Source organism: Eptatretus burgeri, chromosome 15 (genome assembly GCF_056783735.1).
Source record: "Eptatretus burgeri isolate ZD-2024b chromosome 15, Ebu_testis_v1, whole genome shotgun sequence".
Classification (NCBI taxonomy): Eukaryota; Metazoa; Chordata; class Myxini; order Myxiniformes; family Myxinidae; genus Eptatretus; species Eptatretus burgeri.
This window is the reverse complement of record NC_140975.1, coordinates 25075460-25093409: the sequence shown is the minus strand read 5'-3', so window position 1 is coordinate 25093409 and position 17950 is coordinate 25075460. Positions and strand designations below refer to the sequence as shown.

General features: G+C 44.1%; 2 protein-coding genes across 5 annotated transcripts in view; one reads left to right on the top strand and one right to left on the bottom strand.

Annotated features, from left to right (window-relative positions):
* The window catches only part of LOC147011766 (uncharacterized), a 369804-nt gene that overhangs the window by 295620 nt on the left and 56234 nt on the right, over nt 1-17950 (top strand). The gene's annotated exons all lie outside the window — the stretch shown is intronic.
* Nucleotides 1-17950, bottom strand: part of ERN1 (endoplasmic reticulum to nucleus signaling 1) — a 67296-nt gene that overhangs the window by 25721 nt on the left and 23625 nt on the right. For all 4 annotated transcript variants that reach the window (XR_015052046.1, XM_085858421.1, XM_085858423.1 and 1 more), the window contains 9 exons: nt 15586-15619; nt 10637-10709; nt 6893-6965; nt 5714-5836; nt 4945-5052; nt 3678-3939; nt 3398-3476; nt 1965-2109; nt 247-362 (listed from right to left, as the gene is read on the bottom strand). Coding sequence is in view for 3 of the 4 variants with exons in the window: in XM_085858421.1 (XP_085714547.1) it covers nt 247-362; nt 1965-2109; nt 3398-3476; nt 3678-3939; nt 4945-5052; nt 5714-5836; nt 6893-6965; nt 10637-10709; nt 15586-15619 (1013 nt within the window). In the remaining variant the exon portion in view is untranslated. The remainder of the gene's footprint in view (nt 1-246; nt 363-1964; nt 2110-3397; nt 3477-3677; nt 3940-4944; nt 5053-5713; nt 5837-6892; nt 6966-10636; nt 10710-15585; nt 15620-17950) is intronic.

The following is a 17950-nucleotide window of genomic DNA, read 5'->3' as shown; positions in this document are numbered from 1 at the left end:
ATTATGCCACGACATCGATCGTGGTTCTCTAAAATAAAATCAGATAAACATGCAGCACAGGTCAATAAACGGTTAATGACGTTTGACATGCTGCAGTGCATTGTTCGATGATGCATATATACAATTGGCAACATATGCAAACTTTGCTGAAGCTGATTTGCTGGTCAAATGGGGATTTTGCTCTAACAAAGGAGGACATTAAAAGCACGAGGACACAACACAGGTTGCCATCACAAGGTCAGACACCTGTTCTGATGGGCTGAGTCCTTCGCCAGAAATGATGCTCTCTTCTGGCTTTGCCACTGGCTCCGGAAGAACATCAAGAAGGGCAGTGTGGGAAGGCAAAGGCATCTCATGGTGGCCTGATGCAAAAAACAAACAAACAAACACAAAAAAAAGCAGGGCAAAACAATAAACAACAACGTCTCATCATAAATGCGATAATGCAGACCTGCGCTGAATATGATGTGGAGCTATCATCCAAGATAAACTATGTTGTTCTTAAACAGCCACAACTATTCCAACCTTCTCGTGGAGTCAGCCGGAGAAAGTTTTTCACCCAAATCGTTCACAAAGTGTCTGGCCTGGCCTGAAGTTCTTCCGAGTAGGTCACAGCAGGAGTTGTCATTTGTTCAGGGTAGCGGTGAATTTGCTTACTCTTCAAGAAGGATACCATGGGATATTCTAACCTCCACCAACTAATGCCAGCAAATGGGACACCCAGCTTAACGTTCACCCGAGGGACGGCACAAACACTCGTGTGGTCATTTGGGAACTTAACTCCAAAACACGAAGGTAATTGAAAAATACCCGTTAAGTCGCACTGTTCAGGATCCATGCAATTAAAGTGCTATAAACAGTGAATTGCCTGTAACGGTTTGCTCGGCTTCTTCTGACAGACTGATTCTCTGCAGTCATGTGTCTGAGACGCTGGTTCGTGTGGAAATTAATGGACGGATACGGAGACCTCTCATCCCTTCACTGCCCAGCAGGCGCGTCAGTCGTTGAAGACCCATGACCGTTACAATATTTACACAGAGTGAATTGCCATCTCACCCCTATACTGAATAAACTGAATCCCCTAGGCTATTAATTCATTTTTAACCGCCTGAAAGCTTCCCGGGAATCACACGGGTATAACCATTACTTTCCAACTCATTCCGTCCAGCGGTTCAGGAGTGCATATCAGTGAAACACAAAGAGTTACAGATAAAGGCTTTCATCTGTAGCTTGATGGAGTACTGCTCTCCCCTCTAGGCTGGCACCCCGCCTCAGACCTTGGTCAGATTGGTACCGTGGAAACCAAGGCCTTCAAGATCATTAGAATCCCCCACGACGAAGCCGAGTCGATGGGTTTGTCACTTTCCCATCACCAACAGGTTGGTGGTCTCTCTGTCTTCTTCATTTTCCTTTCTGGTCCTGCACACTCTGCCCTCTGCAGGATTTGTCCCCCAAACTCCTCCCTCCCCCAGGTATCACACATAGAACACCATCAACCCCCTTCTGGTGAAACTTCAAAAATCCACGATCACTGCTCACCACTACTCATTTATTCCTCTTTTTCCCACCTGTGGAACCAACTTCCACATTCTCTTCAATCTCATTCCTTCCTCCAAGTTTTCAAGACAGCTGTTCACTACCATCTCAGATCATCCCCAATCCAAAACCCATGATCTTTTCTACAACTGTTAACACCCTCCCCCCAAAAAGCAAAGACTTCTGTATTCACCATATCTACCCCCTGCATTCTCCCCAACCCCTACCTTTCAACCTTACCTGTGTATCGCTTGTTGTTGGTCTCAATTTATTTTCTCCCTGGGCCCTGCTGTTGGCATTTCCCCCTCCTCTTTATGCTGTCCCTTTTGTTATGTTGGATCCTCGTCTGTTCTTTGTTCTAACTCTTCCACAAGCCTGGACTCTGTATACTGTATTAAAAAAATCCAGAATCGGCATCTGTGCCTTACCAATAAGCAACCAGTGGTTGGACAGGAGGTGAGTGTGTCGGCGGTGAGGAACGTGCAGGCTTGGCGTCGTTTGACACTCGCCTCCGGTGTCAGTCACATCTTTTGTCTTGGGTCCCTCAAGCAAAGGAAGGTGGTGACCACGAGGCTGGGGGGTAAAATGGGGTTTACAATGAATTGTACAATTACCGATGTAGAATCTTTAGCTTATATGGAATTGAAATTCCACATAAGGTACTGTCATCGCGCACCATCCGTCCATCGGTCTCCTATTTCGACTTCTCCGGCCTGACTGGTAACGGGGATTACAGAGCTCATTCCAGTCACGTGACTTTAAGTAGGTCAAAATGGCCAACTTAGTAAATTTCTTCAAAAGTCTTCTTCTCCAGACCCATCAGTCAGAATGCTACCAAATTTGGGTTGCATCATTAGGCCAGCGTCAGGATGTTAAATTGCGGAGGTCATTCCGATCCCCTTATTGGAAGTGTGTCAAAATGGCCGCTGTGGTCAATATTTGGAAAAATAATGTAAATTCCTTTTAAAAATCTTCTTCTCCAGACCCACCAGTCAGAATCAGTGTGACCCCTCCTTGGCTTTTTTCCACAAGATCTTGGCTATTCGTTGTTCACCTTGGCGTCTTAGTTTTCTATAGGTTTTCTTGGCGTCTAGGTTTTCTATTATCATCGCTTTTCCGAAACCTTGTGAATTCTTGGCTTTTTTCATTGGCTCACCTTGGCATTTATGAAAATGAGGAGTGGTCACACTGGTCAGAATGCTACCAAATTTGGGTTACAACATTAGGCCAGGGCCCAGATAAGCTACAGGTCCAGTGGTCCTATTTTTTGCTCTCCTTAACAGTTTTCATCTGTTGGTTGCATTTCTGATATCGAATGAATGACTCGTTTCGGTGGTGAAAGCTAGTGTCGATCTGCGCAAATGGACAGGTGGAATGATGGATGAAACCAACAGGACGTTGATTGAGGTACGCTAATCACCATGGTTAGCATACCTCTAACAACATACCTCAATCAATGTCTTGTTGATTGCATCCATTGTTCTACCTCCTAAACTAGATCTCTTGAAAATGTTAGCATACCTCACGAAGTTTAGCATACCTTAAGTTATCTCAAAGTGGTTAGCATACCTCAAACAATTACCTCTACAGCCCATAACTGTTTAGACATCTCAACTTTCCATTTGTTCTGACAGTAAGGTGGAAGTGGAGCACATTTATCGGCGGACTGTCTGGGTTTGATTATGAACCCAACTACAGACTGTCCAATTGGTGCTTCGTAAGCAGGGTGACGAATCACAAGTGCGCCGGCCCTCAGATGATGTTAAGCCAGGCATCCCGTCGACTAGCCTTATCCATGTAGTGGATGTTATTAAAAATCCCACAGTGTAGTTTGAGGTTCTCAATAAACTCATCAGCTTACCGCAACTGGTACTCCCTCGTGCACCAGTGAAGGCAAAGCGTACAGACTTGTGGAATGCTTTCCTACGTACAGGGTTGGCCTGTGAAATGCAAGATGAAAATGCATGAAATAATTTGATTAGGATGTGATGTCATCATTTTTTAAAAGGTGCATGCGAATTAACAGAGGACAGAAATAAATGGAGGGTAGAAGAAAGTCTGAGGTGGAGTATTTATCATTACTTCATCTTGTAGTAATTAGCACAAGACGAAGTAATGACAAATAAATAATATCCACGCACATTAGTTTGGTGTTTGCTGCTCCCTGCTGTGGAAATGGATACTTCCAGTGTGTGATACGGCCTGCCCCACCAGACACGAAGGCCAAGTAGCGGAGCGTCTCCGTAGCAACGGCCGTGCGAGGCACTTTGTGTAAGCCCTGCCGTTGCCAGACATATAGCCCTACGGCCGGGGAGCCATAGTCCCGGGCCCAAAGCACATCCCCGCTTTCTGTTTCGATGGTCACAACAAGTCCATCGCCACTTGATACAAAGTGGCCCAACCCTGCACAACCACAATGCACCCTATTTATTTATCACATCAACGCATCACTATTGTTGCCATTTTTAGTGATAACATGAATTGAATGATGAATAGAGATACAACAATACCATAGTGCAGCAAATTTCTCGAACAAAAGGTAATGAATGACCTTGAGGGCGACCCAATACAATCAGGCGTACAATGGTCAACTCCTTTCAAAAGCAATCCAAACAAATTCGCATGTTGTGCAACATAGTACGAACTGAACGGCCAGTGTTTGCTCAACCCTGCAAGTGAACCAAACAACGTTCTGTGTTTGGAACATGGCCATAGCACAGGACCCGAAGGGCTGGCAGAATAGCACATTTGCCATAAGCTGTTTTGTCTGGGTTTGATTCCCGACCGGACAAATTTTCAGATTTGTGCTTTGCTGGCGGGGTGTCGAATCAATCAGGGTGCAGTCCTTCTGGGTTATGTTAAGCTGGATGGCTTGTTTGCTAACATTCACCGTTACGAGCGTTACATATCCATTTGGATTATTTTCAAAAGTAAGCCTGGGCAAAATGCAAATTCCTGCTCAAACATACAGCAACCTTCGATGGAGCGGAAACCTATACAGGATTGGTTCTCGGACACAGAAACGTTCATGGCAATTGTCGTGGATGTCCTTATACCCACCCAAGGATTGTTTGACTCACAAGATAGGGACAGCCCCAACAACCTACCGTTTCTAAATATACCATTTCGTCTAATTATTTGTAAGTATTACAGCATCCAGACTGCAAATGGAACATGTAACTGGGCGCCCGCTCTGGAAAATGGCGTGCTTCATGATGCACCACTCCCCAAGTACACAAAGCATTGCGGACGGTGCATCGTGGAGCACGCCGTCCATCAGAGTGGATGTTACTGTCATCCCGTTCACAAGCAGGCAAAGGATACTAAAGGCCATTCAACTGACAGAAAATAGAAATACAGCAAATTGTCGGACATCATCTGTATACTCCCATATTCTCGATGACGTACTGTTTTCCGATTGCTGCTGCACATCCTGAATGGAGGCCGAGTAGTCGTAATATGTCGCATTCCAGTGAAGTTCTCTCGTCTTGGTGTCGAACATTGTGATGGTGTATTCTGAAACGGAAGGCCAGAATCCTTTGATAATAAATAAAGAAGTGCTCAAAAAAAGGCACCTAAAGTAAATATACGTTTACAAATTGCAAAATACGAAAGTGTCGAATGAACATTTGAAGAAGACTTGGCATCCTGTATCTCCGGTCTGCAGGTGTCGTTCTCTTTACCCACTTTCTTTAATCAACCCCCCCCCCACCCCCCTCCATGAGAACTTTGCACATTTTAATGTTTGGTAACAACACAGAAATAGTTTATCACTTCAGCACCGGACTGCAGTTTTGAAATTCCTCAATCTGCGTTTGCATGATCAGCCACTAGTTGGGTCGGGAAGTGGTTAGAAAGGCCGATTGCAGAAACCCAGGAATGTTTTATGAACCACGAGCGACTGCATTCAACTCAAAGTGCTGAACACCCTTTGCATTCGGCAACGGCCGCCCTTTGGCCTGCGCTGATATCCCAAGCACTGGGATAAGGGGAGAGAGAGATTTTCGAGACGGCAACATTTATCGGGGTTTGGCCAGTTTGTTTAATTTTTGTGCCGCACACAACGGCCAACCCATACGGTTTCTTACCAAAAACTTTCCCCACACCCATCACGGCCACCATGATCCCAAGGATGAAATTGTAGGGAAAACAGTGTCGGCTTGACCCTCAGTCTTACCGGTGCGGCCAATGTACAGGAGAGGAGATGATGGGCAGATGTCGGCAGAAAATGTTGTGGTTAATGTTTGCAGTTTCTCGCCAGTCGCTGGATCAACCACAAACCACACATCAACCTTGCGCCCTGTTACATCACACGCGGGTGGAGGTATCTCACAAAAACAACAACTTGAGACTCACCACAGAAAAATGAGTTTAAGTTCAACACACAATAGTCTTATTTGTAGAAGATGAGGACAAAGGATTATATTATAAAACAAAGCTGAAGACCATACGATGAAGACCATTGGTGGAGGGACGAGTTCTGCCTCGATGACTCACAATGAATGTTGCTGGTGATACCCAAAGGGAATGGGTATTACTAGTACTGTACGTATATACAAAGGAGGTGTTAGGGTTAGGGTTAGGGACCTTGCCCCATCTTCCTCAAAGACTATTCCATAAATAAACACAAGTTATACAAATCACACAACGATACAAATTAGGTTCATTTGCAACATCACATACTGATGTAGCTCAATTCCATGTGTTGAAGATTTCAATTTTCTTTTCATCAATTTCTATATAATTATTACATAATGGCATATAAAATAAATGTGTGGATAAAACGATATGGAGAAAACAAACAAGAAATATACCATCAGAGATGGGGAATCCCCCGCCATTGAATGAAAAAGGTCATACATATTCCAGATGAGGGAGGTGAATTGGAAACAAGACACCATTTGGTCATCATCTCGAAAAAGTTCCCCAGGGGTGAGGAACGTAGTAACCACAAATAATTGAAATCAGATAAGCGTTTTTCCATTTATTACAAAAAACATTTTTTTCAAGATGGCCGCCCCAGTCGGCCATCTTGGATCCGGCCACGCCCAAAATCAATAGGGTTCTTCCTTTTCAGGTGGTACATGTGTGATTCGAATTTCAAATCGATATGGTGAAGTTTATGAGTTATCGCACTCACAGCTATAAATGTTGACGCCCGGACGGACGGACAGCCGGACGCCCTGGGTGACAACAATATCCCCCTTCCGCCACGCGGCAGAGGATAAAAACAAAAGAATATAATTTCTACGTACAAGGTTATAAAGTACACTCAAAACCAATCAAACATTGCATTATCTGGTACAATTGTACTTGTCTTGTTCAGCGAGCCATCGTATGTTGGATGTGGTTTTACCTGTGTACAAAATTCCATCAGAACTCCTGCACGGAGATGCTTGCACAAGCTCAGGGATGCTGAAGGGTAGTTTCTGCAAAGTTTGGAAACTTCGGATTAGCAATTCATCGGTTGTTCCCAAAGCAGCATTCTGATGGTGCCAAAGCAAAAATAGATGAACAACTAAGTCAAAGGTGCATTGGGGGGGGGGGGGGTATCTCTTCATTATGATGGAACTAACCCCCCCCCCCATGACCCCCCAAACCCACCCCCAACCCAAGCCCAACCACCCTCCTCAAACAACTATTCATGTAATAATGTTTAATTAAAGATAGATCAGTCTTCATTCGATCATAAGCGAGGGAAGGAGTCGATGATCACTGTAGATCATCCTACAGACATGTTCTTTCTGCTTTCCTTGCAATACATGGATACACTGACCCCCAAAGAAAAACTCAAGAGAATCTCAATATAGATCTCCCAAGATTAAGATACTGTCTAGCTACCCAGTCTTGCTCATAAAGCTCTCCAACGATGACATTCTTCAGTCCTCCAACTCTCCTCAGTAACTCCAGGATGGACACATTTCTCTAGTGGACCCCCTCCTGGTTAAACTCCCAAAATCCAGGCTTACAACACATCTCCATACTTCCATTCCTCTTTTCTCCCATTTGTGGAACAGCCCTCCAGACGGTTCAATTACATTCTGCATTTCAGGGCTTCAAGCATTAGCATTGAATTACCGTCTCATGTCATCCACCCTCCCCCCCCCCCCCCCGTCCCTACCCACATTTTTTTTTACCCTCATTAACCCTCTCTTGCAGATTACCATGTTCTGTTTCCTCTCCTCTCTTGTATTGTTCGTTCATTCCCTTGCTTGTTGTGTCTACCTGTGACCCCATTACTCTGCTGTTAGTGCATTGCCTTTTAACCCTGTAACCTTGCTCTTCCGGAGTCGAGATATCATTTTAAAATGAAAAATAAATATTCAGGGCCCTCGTGTCAAATATCTGGCAGATTTTCTCCCTTGCTTGTTCTGGAACTCCAGAAGGCATCACAAGGCAGCATCCCTCAGGCAGGGTCATGGGAATAGTCTTTTCTGTGACTATAACCAACTTCCCTGCTTTCTTGAAAAATCTGCTGCTTTGTAAATGACTCAACCTTATGCCAAACGGTTCCTCATCCCAGAGCAGGCAGGTTGTATATGGAGGAGCAGATTAACAGAGGACAAAGGGTCAACAGACAGAACGGGGGCAAAGGGAAAACAGTTGGATAAGAATGCACAGATGCATCACAGCACAAGGGGAGGAAATGCAGGTCAGGTCAGGTCAGGTATGGGAGCATGTGCCAGAACAGCGCGTCGCTGCGTCCACTTTCCGCCGGTACTCCAGGGGCCTCCGTCTGGCCATCCCCCAGGCAGATGCCAGGCCCATCCCCATCTCCTTGAGATGATGGTCAACCTGCTGCAACCATGAGGCACGTGGTCGGCCCACTGGCCTCCTCCACTCATGAGACTCCCTCGCTGAGAGAATCTGGTGAGCAGGATCAGCGTCAGGAAAACGAGCCACATGTCCATACAGCCGTTGCTGACGCTCACGGACTATGCGGGTAACAAATCTCATCCGAGTCTCTCTCAGCAACCGCTCGTTGGACACAAAATCCGACCAGCGATAGCCAAGGATTCTCCGAAGAGACCTGGTACCAAAGGAATTAAGTCTCCGTCTCAGATCCTTGGTCAAAGTCCAAGTCTCGCACCCATAGAGCAAGACTGGAAGTACCAAGGACCTGAAGACTCGGACTTTCGTCCTCCCGCACAGGTACCGGCAGCGCCACACCCCATGATCCAGTGAATCCATGACTCCCCAGGCCCGACCCAGACGTCTATTGACCTCCGGCTCACAACCTGCGGAGACATGAATATCACTGCCAAGGTAAGTGAATCTATCCACGACCTCAACATCCTCACCACAAACAGACACAGACAGGACAGCAGCATCCAAGATGTCACCGAAAGCCTGGATCTTAGTTTTGACCCAAGAAATCCATAATCCCAAGGGCTCCGACTCCTCATTCAGCACCTCGAGGGCCCCCAAAAGGATATCTAAGGTCTCCGCAAAGATGACTGCATCATCTGCAAAATCAAGGTCCGAGATCTTGACATTGCCAAACGATGCACCGTAACTTGATCTCTCCGACATCCTCCCAAAAATCCAGTCCATACAAGTGCTGAAAAGTGTGGGGGCAAGTACACATCCCTGACGGACTCCAGTAACAACTGGAAATAAGTCAGAGATGGTACCACCACACTTCACAGCACTCTCAGTACCAGAGTAGAGTTCAGACATCAGATCGATCAGTTTCGGTGGCACCCCATGAAGACCAAGAATCCTCCAGAGGACATCCCGATTCACTGAATCGAACGCTTTACAGAGATCAACATAGGCTGCAAGCAGCCCCTGCCGAAACTCTCGTCTGCGTTCGGTGAGGACACGAAGGGCAAGGATACGGTCAATCGTTGACCTCTTTGGTGTAAATGCAGGTGAAGGGTAGGAAGAGGGTCTCATCAGATGTTTTAAATCTCAGAGGTAGGAAAGGGAGGGATCATGATGTGTTTCGTGCAGAACAGAATAAAAAAAGAGGAAACGAGTCAACGACATGGGTCTCGGTATTCAATGCTTGGAATTCAAGCAAACATTCTCACTCTGTCCCTCCACCAACATTGATGCCTGGCAAATATTACCATTTACTTCATGCAGATTTACTGGAGGAAGCACCTCATGGTATCTTCCATTCTCACCTCTGGAGTACATACATATGGAGTTCCTTGGCCATAGAAGAAGCCAAAACTTGTCTTAAGTTGACCACATGCCCAACAGCAACTTGGATTACTGCATTACAAGCACTTTGTTGACCGATCTCAGCTTAGAATGGTGAACAAGGTATTAATCTGTTGTGGTATATAGTATGACACACCTCCGTCAGATGGTCTCACTGAATCATATTCTGCCCCCACTGAGGCTGGTGGTGTCCAAAACTCTCAAGGCCTTCCCCTATTTCATTGCAAAAGACACTGTTGGCCTTATAATTATCTGCAAACTTTCTCCGGTATAGCTCCCTCTCCATGTATTGTGTGGTTTTTAAGCGCCTGCAAGTTGTCATGATTCACTCGTCAACCCCTTTGTTGCCCATACTTTCCAAGCCCAAGCTTCATATTCATCGTCACTTTTGTCCTCCTTTGTTCTTGTCTGTTGAATTGTCTCCCTGAGTCTGTCATTTCAAGCTCTTCCCTCCAGCTTTTCCGACACAGGAGCCCCATCGGTATGTCTTGTTGTCTCCCATAGCCAGTCATACACTTTTCTACTCTCATGAAACCTGCTGCAGCCTCATCTTCTCACTCGAGTGTGGTTTGCGTGTCTGTCTCTTGTCTGCCCATTTTCCTCCACTCTGTTATCAGTTTATCAACCTTCCTCTGTCAAATTGCTGTTGTCGTATGTCCAAAGTGGGAATTCAAAATGTGTGCAAACAAAATGGATTAACAAAAAGTTTAAATCAATTCATTTATCTGAAGCACCGTCGCAGGTAACCTTGGTTGCAGTTTATAATGGTGTTGGTAGAAGGTAGATCAGAAAAAGAAGAAGAAAAAAAAAATTGACAAAACAAATGTAATTGAAGGAATTGTTCAGAAAAATAAATAAATTGGAAATCCATTAATTGGCAAATGTTTGGCACAACCATTTATTGGGCTAAAATCACAATGAGCCTTACTGTTAGGCCTTTTCCCAACTTCCCACTCAAAGTGTACAAGGAGCCATCGCTTGGGTCTGGAAGAAAGGCAGGCCTGAACACAGCATGAAAAAAAGAAGAGGATCACAAAGTACACGGAAATATTTAATGTAATTGGTCTTATATTAATGTTGAAGAAAGTCCAAATCATCATTGACAATAAAACTTAAAAGCAGCTCACTTTTAAGGTAAATGTGCGTCTTACAACAGAATGTTAAGTTATCAATCATCACTGTTGCTGATACTTATCCCAGCTATGTTTCAGGATCTGCATCCTAGATTTTTATCAAAAAATTGTTTTAGATCCAGTCCTATCATAACGGTGAATCCTATTCATCAAAATACGTTGCTCTTCCCCAGTAGCCATTTGGGTACTTTCAAACCTGGATGTGTGTCCAGGGGGGGGTCTCATCATCTGGCACCACAGCTTTATTGGTTAGATTTCAGATCACGATTGTTTTCTTGGTACGTACAGAAGTGGTTTGCCATTGCATTCTTCTGGGCAGTGTCCAGACTGAACGAGTGATCCAAGCTATTGTTCTCAACAAACAGAATCCTCGGCATAGCATGAAGGCCATGCAGCCATAACTGGCAATATGTGCCAGCTATCTACATAGCCATGTTGTTCCCATGGCTTCATATAACCTGATCGGAAAGCTATAATGGTGTCGTTGACCTTGTCCAATGGTTAACGAATACACCGACAACCTCCTTGAAAAAGGATTGCTGTGTTTTTACCCATTAAACCCTTTGGGTTAAAAACCTTTGGTTAACAGGCTTTTTGTTTCAAAATCTGAACTGCAGGGCAGCGAGAGATTTGGATTCAGAGCTTCCTCCTCCTACATGAGCAGCCTAACATGGTTAACGAGCCCCATCTGCCCAACACAACTGGTTTTGAAGGCGCCAGCGATTTGCCCTTCACCTCGACACCTGTTAGTGAGAACAACCCAACCAAAAGAAGGCCGATACGAGGCAAGACTGTCAGAGGCTGCTTGAGACGCTGAGATTTGGAGTATTTTACACACACTGAGAGTTTATCCTCAACGTAGCTCGATGGAACAGTCCTCCAAGGTCATGTTTTCAATAGCAGTTATAATTAGAACGGCACTCGTCGAGTACATAGTCTCGCTTCACACATTCATTCTGAACAAAAATGCCATCGTTAACTGAACAGGATACTATTATGGTCCATAAACCCGTATTATGTCACGGGTTATGAACATCATAAATTAAAATTTTTCACTCACATCGGGTCATAGATCAATATAAGAAGTTTCAGATTTTTGGATAAGGATTTCAATTCAACCAATTATGGTTGGAATACCACTTCACCGATGACATCATCGTTATCAACCAATATACCCCATGGGGAGTTAATGACATATGCCAAGTTTAAATTTTTGTCGTTGAGCGGTTTCGGAGAAAATGTCCAATTTTTTTTCCTTTAATCCAATATGGTTGCCATACCATGTGACCTATGATGTCAAAGTTAGCATTGAACTCCATGGGGAGTCCCTTCTATGTTTAAAGTTTCGCATTGATCAGACAAGCAGTTGCGAAGAAAACCATTTTTAAAGTGAAAATATAAGGACGTGGACGCACGCACGCACCTTTTGGGCGAGACTAAAAAGCAAAGCAAAGGAGGGCCTAAAATTGATCCCTGAGCAATTCCTTTTAAATTACTTCCTTCATATGAAAAATACCATTGATCTGAACTCTCTGATGTCTGTGTGTGACAAATAAGAATAAAACCATTTCAAAGACAAAAATCCTTCAACCGACAGACTGATAACTTTTCACATAATACAGCGTGATGTGTGGAGTCAAAATATTTTTTTGAGATCTCATAAAACCATAATCCATATTCTGTTTGACATGACAGGTATCTGTTGAGAAATTAAAACTAATGAATTGTTTGACATCAAATACCCGAGTAACCGGTCTTTCTCTGGGAAGTAACCGGTCTTGCTTCGAACAGGAGCTCATAACAGAAGTAGGTCGATCATCATTAACGCAATCTCTCTATTGAGTGCAGCTTGTGGCTGCTGGTTGCATCAATGGTTGGGATGCGGATTTTGCCGCTGATGCAGTGTCCCCGTACTCATTTTGCCGACCTCGGAAGGATGACAGGCTGAGTCAACCTGGTGTGTATTGATTCAGCGGCCCAACGGGGCTTGAACTCAGGACCCTAGGATCCCAAGCCGCTACCCTAACCACTAAGCCAACACCAGGCTACATTAACGCAATGAAAACTATTCTTCTTATGTACAGACTTGTATGCATTCTGAAAATCTTGTAGAACACAGCCAGCATTAATTAAATAATTCGCGTTTTAGCAAGAATTCCGACATTTTCGATGAAGTAACAACTTTTTTGACGGAAATGACCGATACAGGTTGGAATGAGGAACTTTGTAATTCCACACCTTTACAGTAGTTACAGTTCATTGAAAAGGCTCATTGTGTGTACGATTATCATGAAGTTGGGGCAAGTCTGATTCCTAATTGGAATTGACATTCGTAATATTAAAAACGTATCTGTCATTAACCTTCAAATTTAATACTCCACTTTAAAAAAAAAAAATCTTTTCCAAAAATAACATTTCAGGATACGTTTCTTTTTAACGGCCTCTTCTCCAACATTGCTCCCTCCGTTCTCTCAGTCCTCCGGCCCTCCATATCTACTACAGGATTCACGCGTTCTTCCTGTAACGCCCCTCCTGGTTAAACTTCCAAAATCCAGGCTGATTATACAACTTAGCCCCTTTATTCCTTGCTTATCCCATGTACGTAACCACCTTCCAGAGGCTGTTCTGTCTCTCTGTTCTGTTGAAGAAAACTGCGCACCACCATCTTGGCATCCCCAATTCTGACCCATTATTTATATTACCCCCATTAACCTTCCCAAACCCAACCATCTTACTTGTTCGTTTCAATGTTTCCTCCCTCTTAAAATTTAAAATACTGTTGTTTTCTTTCCAACTCTTTACCTTTTCTCTAAATTTCCATTTACCTGGAGCTTACAATACTCACCATATTCATGTGTACTGTGTTCTCATTTTCTTTAAAACCCCTGAAAACGTATTTCTTTTTAAAAGTTCACATCACATCACATCTAAAAGTTCACTAGTAATCGATGGCTTAAGACACCGCTTAATCCGTACCTGCCTCAAATAGGCATCTCTGTTTAAATCATCATCATCATGTGTCATGTCTATTAGAGCGCCAGTGATGCTGAAGCAGTATCTTGGCTCGAGTTACAATCCTCGACATGTCACCACTATGATGCAGGATACTCGACTGAGTGGGCAGGAATTAAGTATTTTGGACATGGTGCCAGAAATAGGTCACCTATGCTTGTGAAAGACACCATGGGATCTTTAACGTCCAGTAACTAATTTTAGCAGACGGGATGTGCAGTTTAATGTCCATCCGAGGGACGGCATACACATTTAAGCCTGTCCCTGAATGTGAAACAATGGGATAGCAGTTTATAGCTGGGCCAAGATTCAAACCAAAGCTAGACAACTCAGAGATGGGTGTGCATACCTCGACGCCATCCTTCCAGCCCACTCTACCTAAAACTAGAAGAAATTTACTTTTTAAAATTACTTCATAAATCATCGACATTTCCTGTATCAACCCCCATTACAATAATAATCATTATGGGGAATTTTCAAAGATTGAAATTTTACTGTGACGTGATTACAAACCAGCCATCTCATAACTTTCCTCGAGCAATAAATCATCCCTCCATCCATTGGGACCATACTCTGCGCAGAGCGTTGGTGCTTCCTAAGCGGTCTCCTTGGCTATTGGGCACAATCCTGGACGGGTCGCCACTCCGACACAGGATACCAGCATGCTGGCACTCATATTGCCGACCTCGGAAGGATGACAGGCAGAGTCAACCCCACCTGGTGTTAATTCAACAGTCCAGCGGGATTTGATCTCAGGAATCTAGGATCCCAAGCCCACCACCCAAACCATTAAGCCAACACCAAGAATATAAATCATATCTGTGTGCTTACTAATGCCAAGGATTTACTCCAGACCTAATTTTCTTGTCGTAATTTGAGATTCAAATGATGTCTAAAATTGAACAATAAGAACGAGTTGTCCTTGTTGATTCAGAAATCGACCAAAAATAAATAAATAATAAATAAATTACAAAATGAATGATAAAAACCGTTTAATTTTACAAAACGCCGTTCTTCAGAAATACATTTACATTAAAAACTAACAAATGTATTTCCGATTAAAAACCCACCACAATACCACTCAGTCCCTTCAAATTAATTTTAAAAGTCCGATTGTTTCGGACATCGACAACAAGAGGCAACGAATGATCGTGACTCCATCGCGGGGCTCTACCAACGTAGTCCCATCGGGTGTGGTTTACCAATGGTGTCGGAATGCAAAGCTGAAACCGCAATGGATTACGTACAAAAACTACACAAACCAGTTAAAATTCGAAACGTCTTTCCATTGTATGGCACGAGAATTGGAACAATTTTCGAAACTCATGTTCACACCAACACGCAGGTCAGTGGAAGCACAGCGTCGTTTCAAAAGAATCCCCCTTGGTCATAGGAAGGCAGAAGTGGAAACAAGCAGTTAGCCATGGAATCGGCTTCCTGCTTTGAGGGGCCCAGACCTTGGCAAGAAGGCCATTGTATCTGGCATTGAGAGACCTACAGATTGTGTGTGTGTGTATATTTCTGTTCATATGACCTTCTCCCACATGTGATAATCATAAAAAAGCAATCTGCAGCAGCTCACAGTCTTTCCCATTTACACCCCTGATACTAGTATCATGTCAGATCCATTGAAATGTTGTAGTAGTAGTAGTAGTATTCAAATGGCATATTGTTACATTCGCTTATAAGAATATGGCAATGATATAAAAAAAAAAAGTGATAAAATACTTACTCTGACAAATGCACGGGAACTTGCAACACAGCATCTGCAAACACAAATTGCATTTCTATCTCATGCTGGGAATACAATCAAAATATACATTTACAAATGACATCATCATGGTCGACCCATTCATTAGGTCCTCACGTAAAAGGTGGAGCACTATCGTATTGCAAGTATCATCTGAGTACTATACTCGTACACCACAATTTCATAGCAATTATAAAGGAAGACACTGAAAACTTTTCAACGATAATAAAATACACACGTGATTGTTCATTTGTATTGTCGTAATAGGTGAAAACAAAGCATTGTAATGAAAACCAATTGTGGTCACATCTTCATCGACCTCCGAGTCTGATAGCATGGTGCAGAGGTTGCACCGTTTATCTTTGAATTGTCTAGTCTGGGTTAAATTTACAACCAGACTCTGAAGTCGAAACCATCGGATTGGTGCTTCGCAGGCCGGACGTTGTGTCACAGAGCGCGTCGTCACTCAGGTGGACCATCTGCTAGCATTAGTTAATGGGCATTGAAGATTCCACGGTCTCTTTCTCGATGAGCAGGCGATTTATCACCAGCACCCTGAAAAAACTACCATCTCTTGCCAACAAACATCTTCAGTCGAAAGTCAGGCCTGCCCAGTTGGTTCGCAAAAGACTTGGGTCAAAAGCTTTTGTCAGCAAGCACCATAACAAGGTGACAATAATTAGGGCCTTCGTAGTAGTAGAAATTTCATCAATCCCATGAGCATTTTTCATACATAGCTCGCTATCGTGTGCAGACTGTTGCTGCTGGTTGCATAATTTTCTGGGGGCATGGCTGTGCCGCTGATGCAGTGCCCTATAGTACCAGTACACTGGTACTCATTTTGCTGACTTCAGAAGAATGATAGACTAAGTCAACCCCACCCAGGTGTTAATTCCACATCCACCAGGAGCTCAAACTCAAGACCCTGAGATCTTAAGCCATCCACCTAAACCTTTAAGCCAACACTAGGCTTCATTTTCATATTTAAGTGATCCGGTAAATCTCTATTGTAATGCCCTCCAAATTCACACAAACTAACTTTTCATTGTACCGTCGTGAAATGTTTGGTACGAGCGTTACTTCCTCGATTTTACGTTATAGGGAAGCATTGCCATCACAATTACCTTTCAGTGCAAACTTATTGGTAACTTTGGAAATCTTTTTTTCCTTTTTTTTCCATTAATAAGAAAGCTCTCAGGCTTCAAAGGGGAGCTTGTACACATAATCACCTGTAGGTGATACAAGGCAACATTAGCGTACCTTTAATTACACAACAAAGTATACGTGATTTTAACCTGGGATCCCAGCATCATGAGCTGAGTACACAGATGAGAACACCAAACAGGCACACCTTTATGGTCACAGCAAATTTTTCATGTTCACATTAAATGGCTGGGCGAGCTGGAGAGCATAGAAATAATGTCCACTTACCTCTGAGCAGTCTAGCCTGGGTTCGAATGTTGACCCAGCTATAAACTGTCACCCTGGTGTTTCGCAGGCAGGGTGATTCATCAATGTGTGTGCCGTCATTGATTTCATGTCAGGTCAGGTTCGATCTGTGACCTGCTACAGGTACCATGTAAACCTGTACTAACCTGTTCCATGGTCGGGTTGTCGGCGACTAAACCGTCTCCCCCACCAGGTTTTCTGGTGAGGAGGGTGTTTGGATATGGACACCCAGCAGGATTAAAAACAAAACCTGTCAAATGGCGGAGGAGCTCCTTGTGAGCCAACGGCCATCCATATCTAATGCCCAACTGTGTCTGCAGACGTCCTCCTGCAGTTGGGTTACTTCTTATTAGGAGGTTGGTGGCAGGATTTTCACTCCGGCCACCGTAAAACCCTTCATTCCGCAAAACGCAAAAACGCAAAAAAAAATCTGAAACCCACTCCGTGGGAGTACCTCCTGCGCAGCTTCCCTTCGCAGGGCAGCTCACCGGATGACGGGATTGGGGCTAAGCCTTCGGGACCCCCAATCTTTGATGATAGGAGGGAAACCACGGGGTAACATCCCTGGGTCAGATTGCGGGAGAGTGTGTCGGAGTGGTGCTGAGGTGTCGTCCACCAGACGGCGGTCTCCTTGGGTTAACCTGAGGCGGTCCCTTCGGGTGGGTGCCTGGAATGTCCTATCCCTAAGAGAGGATGATCACATGTCTCTGTTATCATCTGAGCTCAAGCGTTTGGACATTGGGATTGCAGCTCTCTCTGAGGTTCGGAGACCGGATTGCGGCGAGATAATGGTGGGTGGTTACACCTACTATTGGTCTGGTCGCTCTGATGGTTACCATACCCAGGGAGTTGCTGTAGCTGTGTCCAATAAGCTGACCCCAATGATAATTGAGGTAAC